This window comes from Numenius arquata, chromosome 7, assembly GCF_964106895.1.
Source record: "Numenius arquata chromosome 7, bNumArq3.hap1.1, whole genome shotgun sequence".
NCBI classification, from domain to species: Eukaryota; Metazoa; Chordata; class Aves; order Charadriiformes; family Scolopacidae; genus Numenius; species Numenius arquata.
Genome location: NC_133582.1, coordinates 37,991,264 through 38,010,653, shown reverse-complemented (window position 1 = coordinate 38,010,653; position 19,390 = coordinate 37,991,264). Strand labels below are relative to the sequence as shown.

The following is a 19,390-nucleotide window of genomic DNA, read 5'->3' as shown; positions in this document are numbered from 1 at the left end:
CTATGTCAAAAATAGCTATTATGAAAGAGCTGACTCTATGTTTTACTTCATCCGATATATTTGAATGGAGTAAATGGACTGGAAAGGACTTTCTAGTTTATTATCCTACCTGTGACAGTAGTCATTAGACGATGTTTAGGGAAAGGATAAATAAACAATGCAAATGTTTTTCAGGGCCCTGAGGGAACCAGGAGGCCTTAATAGCCTTGAGCAGTCTCAGACCCTGGAGCCCCATTTAACCTCGCACTTGGCCTTAACCCTTGCCTGAGCTGTGTTGCAGGACTATCTGTCTCTACCTCTCTTGCCTGTTGTTCCTGACTGGACCCTTAATGGGTCCTGGACCTGTCTCATTGCTTGATTTGTCTGGGATTGTTGATTGATGTGGCTACCCAGTTCTGCTTGGATGCTGTGGCAAGGGTTCTGGGTCATGCCTGGCCCCTGGCTCCTTCTCCCTTGTGGAGCATTCTCACACTTGCTGCTGCTTCCTACCAACCTTGTAGCTGTGCCTCCACTGCCTTTCAGCGTTTCTCCTTCATAGGCTGCCTAACTGGAGGACTCTACCCACACCACAGTAGACATACCATTAATAGTGTTTTACTGATCTTCCTTGACCTTGTTTTTTTAAGGTAGTTAAATACAAAACACCTTAGACTCCTGGAACTATTGGAAAGGCATAAATCTGCTAAAATGATAAAAGAAACACTATCTAATAAGTGTACATAAAGAAATAATTACCAACATCAAACTTCTAGCAGGTACTACTAGTTACATTGATAGCCTTTGCAAGATGGCAAAGCTGATAACAAAAAACAAAGCTGATAAAAAAATGGACGCAGTATGAGGGAAAATATGACTGTATACAGAGCCTTAAATATAGGCGATTGGGTAGACAAATTCATCTAATGACACAAGTATCAGTTTTCAGAGACTGCATCTTAATTGTTCAATCTATATCAATCTCTCCAAATACGCACTCAATGCTTTTCAGTGCGTGTTCTCTAGTAGATGATCCATGAACAGCATTACACAAAATATCTTGTGCAAACTGAGCGCGAATTGATTCAGGAGAGGTCTCTTTTGCCACTTTGGGATCGGTTGGACCCATTAGTTGCCTCCACTCTTCCACAGCATTTTCCTTTGTTAAGATCATTACCACCGATGGGCCCCTGTAAAATCAATATAAGGAAACTCTTACACTATTCTGAGGTGCAGACCTGGTTTTGACTTCAGAGGTACCATGAAGGGTTACGTTAAGCATTAAGCTCTCAGAATTTTGTTAAACTGGTTCAATTTAAAATTTTTTTTTTTGAGTTTTTTGTTTAAGAAAATATGCTATATTCAAAAGCCAAAAAGGTTATGATGATCAGCTATTTGGATTTGGACTTTTTGTTCTAAAAAGATTCCCACCCAAAATTTTCTGAAGCAAGACAATACATACTGTTTTATCAATAGCTCTACTGATGATATTATGAGGAAGATATTTTTCCTACAGGGAAAGAACAAGGATTCCATCAGAAATTAGTTCTTTTTTTGTTTTGTTTTTTTGAGAAAAAAATCCAAAATAATAGTCACTATCCATAAGTTTGGAAATAATTTTAAATCTTCCTTTTAAAGGGAGAGCAGTCCATGCTAGAAGCCACTAAACTTGCCAGAAGGAGTAAAAGAATGTAAAATCCTTAGCCCACTTTGGGTGTAGCATGTTTTGTTTGCACTGCAAATTCAAAGTTTGATGTATACTTACATACCTCAGTTTTGTATAACGAGACACTTACTCAGTCATACAAGTCACCAACTCTTCAAAAAAGGGTTTTCCTGTGTGGTCCTTATAAAACTGTGCAGCCATTTCACGAGTTAATGCTTCTTCTTTAATCTTTGAGATGGTAAATCCAGCATCTTTAACTTTTTGCATAATGTCATCTAGAAGAATAAAAAGCAAACTCATTCTTGATTGGAACAGATTAGATGCAAAAAAAAATTTAAAAGTTTAGATGCAAAAAAACACCCAAACTTGAAAAGTTTCAGAAAATACCAGATGCTGTTTTAGAAAAAAAAAATCACCAATACCTATTAAAATTCTACTTACAGTGTTGAACAGTAATGGACAATATGACAAACACTTCTACAGTCCTCTAAAAATATACAGCAACCATTGTGATTGCACTAATCCATCTCTATGGAGGTGACAAACCCGGGCTGTTATAAATTATACCAGTAGCATTCACTGCTGTTTCTCACGCTGGGCAGAAAGTGGACTGTCGTCATAATGCTACGTCACACACCAGCTGGTCTGCTAAAACCAATCTGGGTTGTTACAAGAGGGGAAGAAAGATTCACTAAAGCCAATGATGAGTTAACATTTAGAAAGTCTACTAAAATTTGTTAGAGCAGAAAAGAAGAATGCCAAGAAGAGGCTCCAGATAGAGGGTTTAAAAAAAAAAAAAAAAAGTGGTAGCAAAAATCTTTAAGGTAAGATTCCAAATTGTACATAGCGTAATTTTTGCTTTGACCTTTCCTCCTCATTCCCTTTGTCTGACAGTGAATTCAACCTAAGATGGAAGTGCATCTAACTGAGCAATGACCTCTTCTGAGTCAGTAGAGATACCTGTCTAATATAAGTAACATGAATTTGGAAAGCCTCCCTCTCCTTTGACTCAGAAGGATGCTGGATGGCTAGTTTGCACAAGTTCCTGGCTTTTAAATTTAGCTAGTAACTCTCTTACTTCAATTCACCACCATTCTTGTGAAGAGAGAGCTATAGGCAGCTTTAAACAAAGGAAATGTGACATTTAAGACCTCAAAATGAATTATGCAAGCCCTGTAAAAGCATTTCTCTGCACGGAAAAAGCTTTTCAGACAATAAAAAGGATGCATCTGACATGATTTACTGCAGTGTACATTAGTAATGTTTTGCAGAAATTCCAACTGTAGACTTAGCCCAAACTTTCTAGAACACTTACCTTTATGAGTCTTAGCAGCACCGGGTTTGATCAATGCCAGCGTGTGCTCCTGAGGGAAGAAGAACTCTAATTCTTTCTGAGCATCATCGGGTGTAGAACTACCATGCAGCTGACCAATAGGTATGTTTTCGACTGCGTACTGTGCACGTAAACTAAGAGTCATCAAAAGAGGAAGTTACTTACAGGAATAGCCATTTTGAGCTTCAACTATAAATTAACCTAGTGAATATAAGTTAATGTTGATCTGGCAACTTAAGTGCTTGACGATCCCTCTGTAGGAGTAAGAAACCTTCATTGCCTAGAGAAAGAACAACCAACTTTTTAGTTAACCACCTGAAATATGAACATCTCCCCTCCTAACTGTCATCTTATTACATTTCCAAGATAATAACAGTTCTGGCTTAATGAAACAACAGGTAACATGATACCACAGCAGTTTTTTAGAACAATAAAATAAGCAGGTAAAACTAAGCTGTTCATTTATAAAACGTGTAGAAGAAACTTATTCACAAATAAAATACACTACTGATAGGAAGTTTTCATTAAGCTAAGAAAATAAGCTTATGTTCTAAAAAATAATGGTACTATTTCAAGCAAAACATCAATAAACTTGAGGTATTACCAATATTTTTTGCATGCGGAAAATTAATAGCAATACTTCTGTAGACCTCATAGCCTAAAAATTTCCATCCAAGGTCACAAAGGTTCAACTTAATGGCCAAGTATCCTGCTCTTGCGACTCTCAGAGCGAGATTATAAAAAGATCCTTACAGGTAGATTCTTCCTGTGATATGTGCTTTTAGCAGTCAAGGATTTTTCTCTGACTCAAGAGATCTTCTTTCGCTTCAATACGCTCTTTCAAACTCAACTTTTCATTACGTTTAGTAGCCGTTATTTCTCAAAAAAAAAATCTATAGTCACTTTGTGTAATACAACATTTCTTCCAAGAAAAGCTTAACAAAGTGTAGAAATATGTATCAGTTCCCACATGATGGCACTATAGTTACACCAGTTGGAATGCAGTAGTCATTGAGGTGAGGAAAGTGGAAGTAAATTGGAAATTGTGAATGGTAGTTTGCTAGTGTAAGTATCACCTGTTCGGATTTTCCTTCTTAGCCTCTTCGACAGTCTTTGGGCCTAATAAATCTCTCCAGTGGGCTACGGCATTTTCTCGTGTTAGAGCAAGTACAAGAGTTGGACCACTGTAAAATGGGAAAACTGGCATTAAAACCATCAAATATTAAATTCTCTGTAATTTATATAGTCCAGGCCAGGAAAGTGAACCCTAGTATTGGAGGATTAAAAAACTCATCGGCATCAAACAGATACAGTCTGATAAAACTTTAAGGAGCTTAAATGCAAATTTAAATTTCAGAGTTACTGAAAGTTAACACAAGAGCAGGAATGTTGCAGAATTGGGCTATGTCTTTATTGTTAGATGTAGAAATGCAGATCGGCTCGGTTTTTGTATTTGTCTCAGCAATGTCCCAGCTTCATATGAAAGCAATCATTTATTTTTCCTCCCGGAGGAATCCAGCACACAGCCTGGATGAAGATTTCAGAACTCTCCTACAGACAACCTAAACACGGCCTTCCATAGCAGAGCTCAGCTGTTTTCACCCAAATTGATGGAATTTGCCACTGACTTCAAGATCCTACTTACAGAGATATGGAATAGCTAGTAATTTTTAAAAACCTGATTTATTTCTCTACTGTACTTGGGAATGATCTGCAGTTGTCTGGCCCTGTTTTTGAGTTTTACTAAACGCTCAGATACATGTGTATCTTCTAGCCGTGGATTATTCAGGATAATTATTCATTGTGAAAAGTTCAGTCTTATTTATATATGCACATGCTCATTTTTCATTCAACGTACCTGGTCATTTGCTCTAGAAGGACTGGGAAGTAGTCTTGATTTTCATGCTCTCTGTAAAATTCACGTATTTGTTCTTCAGACAGGATTATTTCTTTCTGCATTGCTATTTCGAAGCCATCATCCTTTATTCTTTGCATGATAGAATCTGTTTAAAATATTGAAATAATGCTAAGTTGCCAAGCATTCTTTAATTTGCACACTTGTGAAGAAATGCCATGGGCTTTCCAATCAGAACGTTAATTTTTTACAGGTGAATTAATTTCTTAACTAATTAATTTCTTAAGAACAGAAAACTAATTCAAAGCAACTGCTAGTGTTGCCTGGACACTCAGAAAGCTGACGCTCACCTTAAGGCTTTCTCTCACTTCAGAAACCTCAGCAGGAATTCCTGACTGAGAAATAATGATATGTGTTACTATCACTAGAAGAAGGTCTAAGGATTTTGAACAGGTAAATATTCATTTGACTAATCCCTATAAGACCACGTGAGTAAGTAAACAGTGCTTGGTACAAGTCAAAATGACTCCATAATTGCCTATATACAGACTGCAAAACTGCTGCCCTAAGCAATGTGCCAGATGACAATCCAGAAAATAAATGCAGAAGGAGAGGTCAAAATTGTAGTCTTTCATATCTCTGTGTATAGGTTATTTCCAATGCAGAGATCCTGAAGTTAGAAATAAAGGTGCTATCTAGAATCTAGGAAAAAATGAAAATAGGGCGCGTAGAACATCCTGGGTCTGATCTTTTTCACCTTGCCATTGATCGACCTCTGGCCTACCATTTGAGGATAATATCAGCTGCTTCATTACGGCAGGAGGTAGGATCCCCTGCACTATACTTCAAAATTGCTAGCTTCTCTGAGAGGTGTTCTAAAAAAATTCCACCCAAATATACAATCTAAAGAAATTCTTGAAAAACCATGCAAAGGAACAAAATAGCATTGACGTTTACATTCTCAATATATCAAAAACATTAACCATGTAACTTTTTTCCTGACAAAGATTCCTGTTACTTTAATGCTGGGGAGACAACATAGCCTAAGAACACTTCATTATTAGAGTTAGAACTTTTAAAGCTTAAAAAATGAGACTTGTTATATACCCTTGATGGAAAACGTAGTTATTAACACTTACGCCGTCTTTCCTTTAAGAGAGAAGGTCGAATTAAGGCCAAAGTCTTTTCAGCTTTTTGGCCTGTCTTGCTTTCATCAAAATTTGGGAAAAAGAAGGCAAGTTGTCTGCTGGCATCTTCTACGCTGTCTTGCACATCACATATATTTAATATACTCTCAGCTTCCACAACTTCTTCCAACCTAAGGAGACACAAAGTAATATAACATTTAAGCCACTGCATGCATTGTGTTAACAATGGACTTCTTGAAAATGTACTTTCTTAAAGGTCAGTTAAAATTAAGAATAAAATGCCAAGCTAAGATTTTACTAAATTCAAATCCATGACTGAAATAACGTTTCTGACAATTATTTATCTTCTCAAGAAGTGCCGTGGCATGTGCTGAGAAAGGGAAAACTCAGCCATGCAGCTTCTCTAATTCCCCTCTAGCTTATTAGAAACGGTCTCCCACTAGACAGAAGTACCGCTGACGAGGGTACGGTGTATAATGAATGACCAATAAAAGGATTGTGCTTAACTCACGTACAGCATGATCATAAAAACGATATCACTGCAGGGTTATCTTTAACAGAGATACTTCTCATCGTTACTAGCCTGTATTTCTAAGCTTTGTTTAGCTATGTAAATAGTCATTCTTGGCCACTTACAGAAAATGCAATATTCCCCAGCTGTACCAAATTAATGCAGAAAGGGATACAGCAGGCATCAACAAAAATATCAATTATTATGACAAGTTCTTCTTTGAAACAAAGTACTCAAGTTCATGTTGCTTTAAGTAAATCTCATGTCTAAATATAAAACTCGATCCAATACTTGAATTTTTGCGAATGCTCTCTGCTCTTTATTATCTGATGCTGTGTATACAACTATCATCCTCTTCAAAATTCTTTACAAATTTTTGGCATAGGAGGAAAACAGAGATTTCGAGATACCATGGTTGTGAACAGCTAATCCTCACAATGTTTTTATGCAGGGAGGCGGCGATGGGGGGAGGAACAAAACCGTCCGTCTTGTTTGCTGACTTTCACAGAGTGGTCCCAGGGAGCACAGCATTTTCAGGTGTCCCCCGGTCTCCCTTGGGCCACATCTACACCTTCCCAGCATACACAGGAGTAAACGTGGGCAAGAGTGCAACCCTCAATGGGCCAATGCTGGCGGTCACTTTGGGGGAACTAGCGTGAAGTAGAATTGCATGGAGCACGTCAACCCTTAAGAATGGCTCCTTCCCCATAGGTCTGACGACCCATTCAAGGCTAGTTCAGAAATGGCAAGAGATTAGTGCCCTTTGCTTGTTGTCTTTACCTAGGAAGCAGGGACTTTCTATGCGTCCCACAGGAACTGTGATTGCCTCTCTAATTGTGAAAGACCAGGTGAAGAACTCTGCCTGTTCCCAGGACCCCGTGCATACGGGCACACGAGCATCTGCAAGAATGTGCCTTGGTTTACGGTGTGCTCCAAACACTGTAACTGAGCCACATCTACACATTTTCACTGTTAGTTACCTGTCTGGATTCTCAGCCTCAGGCTCATCAGGCCCCCTCTCACTCAATTTACGTAGTTCTTTCCAGTGAGGAATAGGATCAGTTGCTCCTTTTTTAGCGATTACCAAAACGTGGCATGGTCCACTCATCATGAATTGAACAAAATCATCAAAATCAGGCTGAAAAACATAATTTTTCCCCTATGAATTGCAGGAACTTTGAGCTTATCATCAGAAATGAGATGACTCTCCAAAGTAACTCATAATTCCTGATCTAAAATGGCATTCACATACACTACAGAATCTGTCAAATTGTGAATTTTTTTGATCAATCATTTGAGACACCACCACTATAAAATGTCTAAAACAATTAATTGAGGTAAACGAAGTCATGAAATTACATTAAGCAAGTACCATGTTCTTCCAGGATAAAATGCAAATTATGAGAGTGAAGAAAATGATCTAGAAACTAAATGTGACCAAATGCTATGCTTGCAGTAGCACATATAGTGTGACATAAAAAACTGCCATACAGTTCCAGGCATAATTTTTGAAACTAAAAATCATGCATCTGGCTGCAAGTATAGAACACTGAGATATTTGCAAGATGTTTGTAGGCTTTTCCTTCATTCTCTTTGCTATGCTCTTTCCATTCCTTCACTGCCTTTCAATCCTACAAATGTACACTTGCAACAGAAAATAACTTTTGAAGCTGGTTTGACTTTTTAATCTTTTTTTTTCTTGTATGTCCCCTTTTTCTTCAGTACTGTGAATTTCCTCAAATATATTCTCTCCTTTTAAATATTTGACTAAATCTTCTCTTTACCAGTCACCCTCATCTGGTTGAATATGATACATTTTTCCTGTAATAATACGAGGATGAAATATTTACATCTGTGCTTTCAATTTGTTACATCTCCCTTCTAATTATCTTCGTATCTGTGCATAAACTTAAGCCCGTTCCACGAGATGAACAAACTCAAAAGAGACAGAATGAATGCAAACACGAAAACATTTAGTACAATGCATAAAGGGAATATCTATACAGTTATGGCTTTAAAAGTACACTTGCTTATGTTAAAAGAAATAAATGTGGCTATTAGGTCTGGCTCTCCCGGCTCACCCAGCTTCATCATTAAAAAGAAACAATTTCTGCCTCCAGTTATATCTGAAGGTCTATTAACTTGAGTCTCCATTCTGTTACATTAGGCAGCCTCTGGACCTTCAGCAAGCTTGCAGAGTATTAAATCAGGAATAATTTTGCCCAGTGAGCACAAAGGAATCTATGTTCCATATTGTAAGTTTAACAGAATTATTTTTCAGCTTAGAATTACACTTAAAGAATGGCAAATGATTGCTTCTCAATATGCATAGGGTTCTCTGAACCCCTTCTGATAGTTCATAGTAATTTTGTTATTCTCCCTAGGCTAGGATCTGCTGCGGTGTAGTAGTGCTGCCATATATCAAACACTGCATTCTTTATCCCTGTCTTTGTTCTTCCCACATCTCCCTCTACACCTAACTAATCTCAAAATCGGCTGCTGTTCCCATGAAGATAACTTTATTTTTACCTCTATCTCAAAACTGTCTCTGTCTGAATGAGAATCCCACCTTTGCCAAAACCAAGCTTTTCACAATTCCTTACAAGCTCTCCCTGTTACTTCCTTTCTCAACCATAGTGCAGTTATCTGGTGATTACTGTCAGATTCCTTTTTTCCCTCTGGCTTCAGTAGGAACCATCTTGTCTCACTCTCATTCATTTGGAATGCCACAGGAAGGCTTTCCCAGCTTCTTTTGATTACGCCAACCTTTTCATTGATCCCTGCCATTGGCCCCTCTAATTAAACACCAAAACAAACTAGTTGTCTGCATGTAATTCCAGCCTCTGTCTATCTAATGCAGATCTTAAACAGGAGAAGGTATAATTATTTGCTAAGCGCCTTCATTTTTTGTGATTCAGATCCTTCTGTAGAGTTAACTTTAGCTATCACACTGGCAAAACACTTGACAATATCCTGGTGCTCGTTTGCTAGACCACTACCATCTAACGACGACCAACAATTTCATTGCTTTCTTGAACTCTTTCTCTGTCCTTAGCTATTTTTTGTCTCCTAAAATAGGATAGGGCCAGAAAGATGCTTTCTCTTTCTGCCTTGCTTATTCCCAGTATTGGCCCATGTAAAGAAGAAAAGATGTAATATATACTATCACTTATTTTCTGGCTGGAAGAGTATGTGTCAAATAGATACATACTGTCATATAGATGACACCAGATTTTGGTTTTGTGCTACATGTCGGCCCCTAATTTAGCCTCTGTTTAGGGTCAGGACTAAAGGTCATACACGTTCTGATAACAGAAAGAACTACAAAAACTTTGGTGTTTAATAGGAGCTCAGTTTAATTTAGCTGGAATGTTAGGGTGCTACCAAGCCATATTTGTATGAGTTGACAAGAAAATAAGAGAGATCATATTTCCTTTTTTTTATGTACTAAATCTAGATTACTTCAGTTCTTCAACATATTGAAATTTTACAAGCCAGAGATTTGCAAACACATATAGCTACAACTATATGTTTTACCTGTTCTATTTGTTTAGGTTTTTAGTCTACTTTTACCTGGTCTTTATTCCGGGCATAGAACGCTCTGATTTGCTCTTCAGTTAACATTTTCTCCTCTGCTACTTCAATGCCAAATCCTGCCTTTCTAATCTGCAATTATTCAGTTATTAGTCAGTGGCATTTGAAAATGGATATACACAAAAGCATACATTAATGTAAATCTAAGGATTGATTGATTTTGGAAGCTATCTCAAGTTTAAAATTCTCTGAAATATTCCAAATATAACTTACACTTTGCCTAAAGCTTTTCAAAGTATTTCACTAAATTCAGGATTACAATGCCCAGTAAGTTAAAGTTTATGAAAAATATAGTGCAGTTCAACGTATGTATTCATTTAGTAAATAATCCCTTTTGTTTAACATTGAATAAACTCATTTTAACCATTGTGAGTGATTAACATGCAAACATTTCTAAAAATGTTGTTATAAACTATCTTATAATCCCAGTAGTCATATAAATGTGTACTTGTCAACAGTTGTATTAGGCTAAACTAGTTGGCTTTAGAAACAGCAAATAAATGAAAATAAAATCTATTTTATGTTTTTCTTTTTTAAATTACATTACTGCACTAACTTCAAATATGTGCTAGAGATGCACACTTACATGACCTATATCAAAATTCATAGTCCACTGGTATGAGGTTGATACCATATACCGGTATTTAAATGACAAAGGCGCTACCCAGCTCCAATAGCGATTGTACGCCAATATTAGTCTGTTTACCAGCACTTTGCTCTTTAAAAGCCCCTGTGAGCTGCTAAGGGTTTCCAGCCTGCCTTGACAAGGCTGAGTACGGAAACATGATGGATACACGCCTCGTAAGGCAGGACAAAGGCAGACCCAACTAGTAGCTGCTCAGCTCCAGCTGAATTGCTTTCAAGCACTGCCTATTTTTTTGCATTTACTGATCCTCCTTCCTTTCTGGCCAAGGTAAAGTAACTGCTGAAATAACCTGTACAACACTCTCGATTTTCTTTCCTGCCAAGGTCACTGTCCCTGTCATAACACTTTTTAAAATTAGCATAATTTTATCTTAATATATAGTGTTATGAGACTTTTTTTTTTTTTTTTGTAACAGAAAAAAAGTGAGAAATTCCTGTAATTGAAAGGAGTGTTCCTACAGTATCATATTCTGGAAGGCAAAAGAATTTTTCTTTCACTGTATGATGGCTTAAACACCTACTAAACCCTTGGGTGCGCCCTTGTGTACTTGCTGGAATCATATTGCAGCAGCAAATATTTCACTAGTGAGAAATATTAGTGTACAATCTCTGATTACTAGTGCCCCTCAATTAACCTCGCTACCTACACACATATATTGTCATATGCACCTGCACACACACGCTCTTCCACAGGGAACTTGCTAGTTGATTTATGTGTGCCTACAATTCTTAAAGATATGTGAAGAATTAACTTCACCGCCACAGTTTCCTCTTCTTGTTTCTATTGCAATATGAGGAAAAAAAGACACTTTTCTGTTTGCAATTCCACATGTCGCTGGTCGTCACAATATGAATCAATGTCACACCTCACCTAGTGACATCATATATTAAACCAATACTGTCACTCTGAATGCAATATTATTTCAGGTCAAAATTATCTTGCTTTTATCATCCTTATCAGAGAAGCATCAACAGGTCTTGTTCTAAAGCCTGAGCATAAATTAGGATCTACTTAATCGTACATCTTGCTGCTATGCCTCAGCTAAATAGAATGAAAGAATCTTCGAATTTAATCTACCTTTTGTTTAATTTCTTCTACGCGTCCCTCTAAAACGTCATCAGGTTTTATAATTCCAACAGAATATCTGACTGCTTCTTCTGAGAAAGGGAAAAAAAACATTTGTGAATGAATACATATATTAAAATACATACACAACTAAATTTTCCATTACTTACAGGTGGGTTTCCCTAAATACTTTTTCCATTTTAATATTGAGATGACCAAACAGTGGCTCCAGAAAATAAGTGACTCCAGCACTTAAAGTATATCTTGGAGTGTGGGACCATCCTTGGCCATCCCTGGGATACACATTCCTGATGAACCACTGGTGTTTTGTGTCTGATGGTGAAGTGATTCACATGGAGCTAGGTGTGGTGGAAAACCTACAATTTACGATTACAGTTTGTTTAGGGAGTTCTGTATGTACAAGACTAGAAATGTGAAAAGAATGGATATTGCTAGAGAAAATTCACTAAGTAAAAGTCTGTATGAATAGATTCATAGATTCATAGATTGGTCCAGGCTGGAAGGGACCTCCAAAGGTCATCTAGTCCGACCTTCCCGCAGTCAGCAGGGACACCCCCAACTAGACCAGGTTGCCCAGGGCCTCGTCGAGCTTCACCTTGAATATCTCAAGGGAAGGGGCCTCAACCACCTCCCTGGGCAACCCGTTCCAGTGTTCCACCACCCTCATGGTAAAGAACTTTTTCCTAATATCCAATCTAAATCTCCCCTTCTCCAACTTAAAACCATTGCCCCTCGTCCTGTCACTGCAGGCCTTTGTAAACAGACCCTCCCCAGCCTTCCTGTAGGCCCCCCTCAGGTACTGGAAGGCCGCTATGAGGTCTCCCCGGAGCCTCCTTTTCTCCAGGCTGAACAACCCCAGCTCCCTCAGTCTGTCCTCATAAGAGAGGTGCTCCAGCCCCCTGAATATGGGAGATTTCCAATAAAATATACATTTATCATCATAGTAGATGTTTCTTTCCTTAGCATTGCGAATGCTGAAGTCATTTACAATAATTGTTGAAGTAATGCATGCTTGCTAAGACAATCTCATGCTTAAAACAAGAGGTGTTCCTGGTTGTAGACGTGTAGTTACAACATCCATAGCATACAGATCCTTGCAAAATGACAGAAAACAGTCAGAAGAGAATATAAACTGCATCTTTCTTTACAGAATCTGGGATTTACAGTTAAGCGTTAGCATTACATTCAATCAGATCCCAAACACTCCAGAAGAGCTTGATCTCTAATGGAAATATCAGACTACTACTTGTTTCCAATAGTAGAAAACACCGATAGGTGCCTGCATGCAGTAAGGAAAATATTATAGAATCATAGAATTGTCTATGTTAGAAGAGACCTTTCAGATCATCTAGTCCAACCATCAACCTAACTCTGATAAAAACCACTTAGTCAAATTTATGACGTCAACATGTTAGCGTGTTATAGCTTCTGAGAAATCCCCTAACCTGAAGCTAAACCACGCTGAAAACTCTGTTCCTTGATTTTGTTACCCATTTAGGTTCCGTGGATTAGTGCAAAGTCTGTATATAATTGCTAAAGGATTTATGATACTGTACTACTAGGTCTCAGAGGGTATAAAGCTGAGGTCTGGAACATGTCGCTTGAACCATATAATAAAGAAGACATGAAGAGGAAGGAGAATGGACGCAACTTAGTCTCTGACAGTGATTGACTGCCTTATCTGAGGAAAAGAATCCAAGATAATGAAGTACAAGGGAGGGGAAGGAGGAGTTTATCCCATCTGAACATTGCCAAATATATGCATTCATATATGCATTTTCTGCGTATATAAAGCAGTAGGAATCTTCAATAGCCACAGATAACAATAAGAATAGAAAAGATGTAGCTCCCAGCTCATGCCAAATCACGAGACCCACAAGTAGGATGGTGCATATTTTTCAGTATTTCTGGAATCTTATCCTACTATTGTGGATTTATGCTCATATGTAAGTCTGTTCTTTAGTGCTTAAATCTAATCTGGTGAAAGAGTTAATTAAAAATAACCTGAAATATAAGGCATGCCATTCCTTCAGAGATTAACTCTTCTGGTCTTCACAGGTTGCCCCCATCTTGGTGTTTCTGTCGAACATCCAAGGGTTAACATGCACCATCTCAAAAAAAGTACATAGCTAACGCAGGGACTGTGTAGAAGTGACTTTCAGGCACTAGTTTTACTCAGGAAAATTCCTGTCAGGTAGCGCTGCTTCTATGTGCCAGGGAATTCTGAAGCTTTCCAAAGGGGGTGGTGAAAACACTAAAGATGACAGTCCAATATCTTGATTCCTTAAAGAAGAAAGCTTCCCCTCAGTTTGATAACCTCAGTCACAACCACTCATGCTATTAACTCAAAGGAAGGAGTATTGGTGCTGGACATACACAATTCTTAGTCAAATAACTAAAGACATTTGTTCTTTTTCTTTCTGCTAACATTTCTAAAAATAAATCAAATATATTTACCCTCGTGTACGTTCTCCCCAATGGTCTCTTCTGATGATTTCTCTTCTAGGAAAACAAGTTCATCTACCTAAGGTAATTGTAAATACAGTACATCACCAGTGTGAAGCTAAAGTCACCAAACATAGCTCTCAGAACTTTACACTTCTATCTTAATGTGATATTTGCTATCCAGGAAAGCGAGGAGTTCTAGGAAAGACCTTGGGCTAGCCTGATTTTCCTGAACTGAGCTATAGTTTGCTAAAAGTTTCCTTTAACCGTAAGCAGAGTTCTTTGATCTCCATTTTCACTCAAAACAAACAATGAAACAGGACTATTTCCCAAGTCTTTGTTTCATATGATGCATTCTTATGATGCATTCTTGCTGTTATATATGACAAATACTCAGTCCTGGAAGACAAAAGATGACTAAAACCTTTATGTGCTTGTGATATTTTGTCCGTCTCTTCATTTCTTGCATCAGTAGGCTAATCCATAAATTTCTTAAGTTTTTATAAAGTACCATTTAATGGAAATTTCCAAAAAAACCCCCTCATATATGGTACTATACTCTCAAGAAAAAAATACAAAAAAAATTAAATATTATATTACAGAAAATATTATCACAGGCATTGAGAGAAACCATGTAAGCGTAAGAAAAAAACCTCATTTATATTTAAGTATCTATCTGTTTTGTGAGTACCTCAGAGCGTTTCTTCTGCCCAGCTGCAATTTTCCTCTCTTCTTCCACTAGCTCTGTTATTTTCTTACTTATAAGAGGAGCATTTACACCTCTCACTTTTGCAATAATTTTGCCATTCTGTAAAAGAGAAAATAACACTCTTGGTGAGTTTTCATTGCTTAGTTTACACATTAACTTGAGTCTTGGAACATGCTGTATCTTGCTATCTTTCCAGCAACAGAATCATAGAATCATAGAATGGTTTGGGTTGGAAGGGACCTTAAAGATCACCGAGTTCCAACGCCCCTGCCATGGGCAGGGACACCTCCCACCAGACCAGGTTGCTCAAAGCCCCATCCAGCCTGGCCTTGAACCCCTCCAGGGATGGGGCAGCCACAGCTTCTCTGGGCAACCTGTTCCAGTGCTTCACCACCCTCACAGGAAAGAATTTCTTTCTAGTATCTCATCTAAATCTCCCCTCTTTCAGTTTAAAACCATTACCCCTCGTCCTATGGCTCCACTCCCTGATACAGAGTCCCTCCCCATCGCACTTGTAGCCCCCTTCAGGTACTGGAAGGCTGCTCTAAGGTCTCCCTGGAGCCTTCTCTTCTCCAAGATGAACAACAGAACAACTTCCCATGCCCACTGAAGAGAATACCAAATCTACTACCGCCTCTACTAGTTCAGAACAAACCGTCCTAGCTTTTACTTCCTCCCTTCCTTCTCTACCACATTTACTTCTAGGCTTGCCATTTATAATACAGTCAGAAGTAAATGCAAATATGGAATTTACTGGCTCTTCATTCTATAACATGGAGCTTTCTATCTTTTTATTTGTGTTACGTTTCAGCGCGTGCTCTGCCACATTCAGGAGCACTACAGTGAAGTTAACTAGTGATCAAAGATCACTAGTGATCAAAGAACTAGTGATCAAAGATACTGCTAACTTCACTTGGCAGTGCCCAGACTCAAACCCAAATGTGTCCTGTTCCTGCCCCTTAGTTGCGTGAATTCGGATCCCAGCATCCTCAAGTCAAAAAACCCACTGCCTCATAAGTGAGCGTTGTTTCACAGTGGAGTCCTAGGAGGTCAGTCTTTCTGTATCCACCAGTGAGAGACAATAAGTATACAATTAATTGTTACAATTGCTTAGGTGTGAAAAATGCAATTTTATCTGTTTATCTTAAAAACCTTGAAGTGGCAGGAAATAGAAACTCTTTTTCCCTGAGGGAAAGTGTGCATAAAATAATCATTTCAGTGTAGCCACGTGCGGGCACTTTATGTGAGGCAGCCCTGGAGAACTGAGATGGATTTTTCACTAAGTAGCTACCAAAACTGTGGTTACCACAAATCTTCTGTGGCTATACGTGCAGCAACCACAACAAAAACGTGCTCGAGAACCACAGATTTAGGCATGGGAAACAGCCCCGAGTAAACATCTGAGTATATGATCTTACATACTGTAAAATGTAAAGATATGCTTTATACAGCTTCACATTTCTATTTAATCTACTGAAAAATTAAGGCAAAAGTAGGCAGCACATTAAAAGAAACGGATGCCATGTACTTACAACACAAAAAAGAAACACGGGTTCACATTTATTCCTAAATGGTTGCAGAGTCGGAATGCTGTCAGCCTCTGCCTGAAATCAGATGAAAAATATTATTTACTTACGTGTGTATATGTATGCATATATATATGTTTACACACACACAAATCTTTTTGCCTGCAAGAAAACTGCAGTCTTATATGCTTTGGTGTTACACACTCAAACTGCAGTCTTAAATACAATGAGTAGTGCTTATGGCACTTGCTGGTGATGAAGAAAGAGCTAGTTTGGTAACACAGGACTGGTCTCCCTTCATATTAAAACAGCTAATCACAGAAAAATACTCTTCTCCCATGTAGGTTATAATAACATAGATAAATGAGGAAGTAGTCATCGAATAGAATCATAGAACTGTCCAGGTTGGAAGGGACCTTTCAGATCATCTGGTCCAACCATCAACCTAACCCTGATAAAAACCATCACTAAACCACGTCTCTAAGCACTATGTCAACCTGGCTTTTAAATCCCTCCAGGGATGGGGCCTCAACCACTGCCCTGGGCAGCTCGTTCCAATGTGCAATAACCCTTTCTGTGGAAACATTTCTCCTAATATCCAATCTGAACCTCTTGATGGAAGAGATTATCCACTGTATTAAGTTCTTTGTGACGTGTGGTCAGCTCTATGAAAGCACTTGAGATAATCGCTGAACACAACTGCCTACTTTTCTTTTTTTTTGTGTAAACATTACATGTATTTTCTCCAAAAAAGCTTCGATTAGGTAATTAAAAGTTTTCAGTCACGTGAAAAAGGATGAGATTGGTCAGCACCTGGGAGGAATTGAATCTGTGGAACAAATTCATCTACTTCAAATACGATATATACCTCCTATTTTATACTCCTAGTGTAGAAGAATATTTTTATCACTATAGTTCATGATAATTTTTCAATTCCCCTATTTTGTTCTCTTAAAAATGAAATACAAAGTAATATTTGGGAAAAAGGTGTAACAGCATTTTTCTGGGATGTAAGAATTTTAAATGTGATAATCAATAATGTACAGGCTTAAAACAAAAAAATCGTATAGTCTGGCTTTTGAATGTTTCTGCAACCTCATCAAGGAAAACAACATTTGTGGGATATCACCTCCCTTTGTGTTACAGCTCCTTCCATATTTATTGCCATCTCTAATCTACCTTTAAACAAAGTCTTATGAGGAATATGCAGAAGAAGGGGCAACCAGGCCAAAATTAGGATCACTCGGTATAAGGACAGTAAAATGAAAGTTCTGTATATGCAGACAGATAAAAAGGTATATTTAAAAAAAAAAAAGTAAGTAAAGTTCCATACAGAATTTACATCCTTACCACTGCAAAATGCAACACATCGTCTTCACCAAAATCATTCTTCAGTTTTCTGAATAAATTCAACACAGCTTTGCAAGGACCACACCAAGCTTGGTACACATCTATCACTAAAATGTAATAGTTTGGAGTTACAAACAACCGACCTGTGGAACTTATAAACCAAGACATATTTATGAGTATATTGGAACAGTACCGGAAAGGCGTTCATATGCATCTTTCAGTCCTCTCCTACTCAATGAATGCATCGTGAATACGTTGGTGTATTCAGTGGATACATCACAGTTTCCTCTTTTATTTCATTTACTTTTGACATAAACAATACTATTTGAGACAATAATCCAAACAGCTACATTTCTGTCATACTCCTTTTTATTTTAATTGTTCTTTTTCTTTTCCCACTGCTGGTTTTCATTCTTACCTAGATCTTTATTCTACAGAATTTTTACCTCCATGAGCCCATGCCGATCATTTCTTTCCCATTACTACTCCTCTGTAGATATGATCCCTTTACAGATTTTTTCCTTCTACCCAAATACCATTCCTAGGAGACCTAGGAGACACTAGGTTATTGGACTGAGCAAACTGAAAACTGGGGAAAATACGTATCATAGAACATGCACTCTCAAGGAAGCTGACCTATTAACTGCTAAGTACAACCATACAGTATTACTTTGGCCTGTACATGATTTGAAGTAAAAAATTCCACAGAAATGTCCTACCTCCTACCATACAGAATATCGTACTGGAAAGATATATTTTCTAAATATCAGTCTATAGCAGTGCACAAAATAATGGATAATATGATTTGTGTCAATTATTTATTTATCAGAGAAGATAGTATATACTCATAAACACAATATATACATTTATAAATATATTAACATAACCTGTCTTTAAAAGATAATATGGCACTAGTCGTCTAGATTTACAACAGGTATCTATTAAAGATGATGTGATATATACGTATGAAAAACTGTAAATGCCTCCATGAGAGACTAAATAGAAATAGAAACAGTAGTACCTACTACACCTTTTGTCAGCAACATTGCATCCCACTGGTTTTGATTGTTTATTATGGCCTGAAATAAAAGGAATTGACATTTTAACAATTTAAAAAGGCAGAAAAAGATCTCCTCATCTCTAGAATTGGTCAAGTAGTCAGCATTTATACCTGGAGTTGGGTTTCTTTCTTCTTGCCTGCCATTTCCCTGTGATTATAGGAAACATATCAAAATATGAAGTACATTTAAGAGTTTTTTAAAAGAACATGTGACATGCAGAACTGATTTATGTGGTTTTCAACATAGCACTGCCTTCTGATTTCCTTAAAGATTAATTCAACTGAAGCCCCTACAACAATGGCAGTTAACACCCCATGACAGAATTGTGTGGAGCAATATACAACTTACTTGCAAGACCCACATACCACAGGAAACAATAAAATTCATTAACTTAATCTGTTTGGGTCTTAAAATTTTTTTGGCCTCAACAGTTTTTCACGTTTATAATTACTCTATTCAGAACGGCCACAGGGACCTTGGGTGG

General features: G+C 37.7%; 1 protein-coding gene across 1 annotated transcript; it reads right to left on the bottom strand.

Annotated features, from left to right (window-relative positions):
* Positions 1 to 943: 943 nt before the first annotated feature.
* NME8 (NME/NM23 family member 8) lies at positions 944 to 19,049 on the bottom strand. The gene is made up of 15 exons (XM_074150776.1): positions 19,017 to 19,049; positions 18,867 to 18,924; positions 17,846 to 17,952; positions 16,502 to 16,573; positions 14,952 to 15,068; positions 14,273 to 14,339; positions 11,807 to 11,886; positions 10,063 to 10,155; positions 7,470 to 7,627; positions 5,970 to 6,148; positions 4,834 to 4,978; positions 4,052 to 4,159; positions 2,958 to 3,109; positions 1,773 to 1,917; positions 944 to 1,166 (listed from the first exon to the last, which is right to left on the bottom strand). Exons 1-15 carry the CDS (start codon positions 19,047 to 19,049, stop codon positions 944 to 946), a joined length of 1,737 nt encoding a protein of 578 aa, XP_074006877.1.
* Between the last annotated feature and the right edge of the window lie 341 nt (positions 19,050 to 19,390).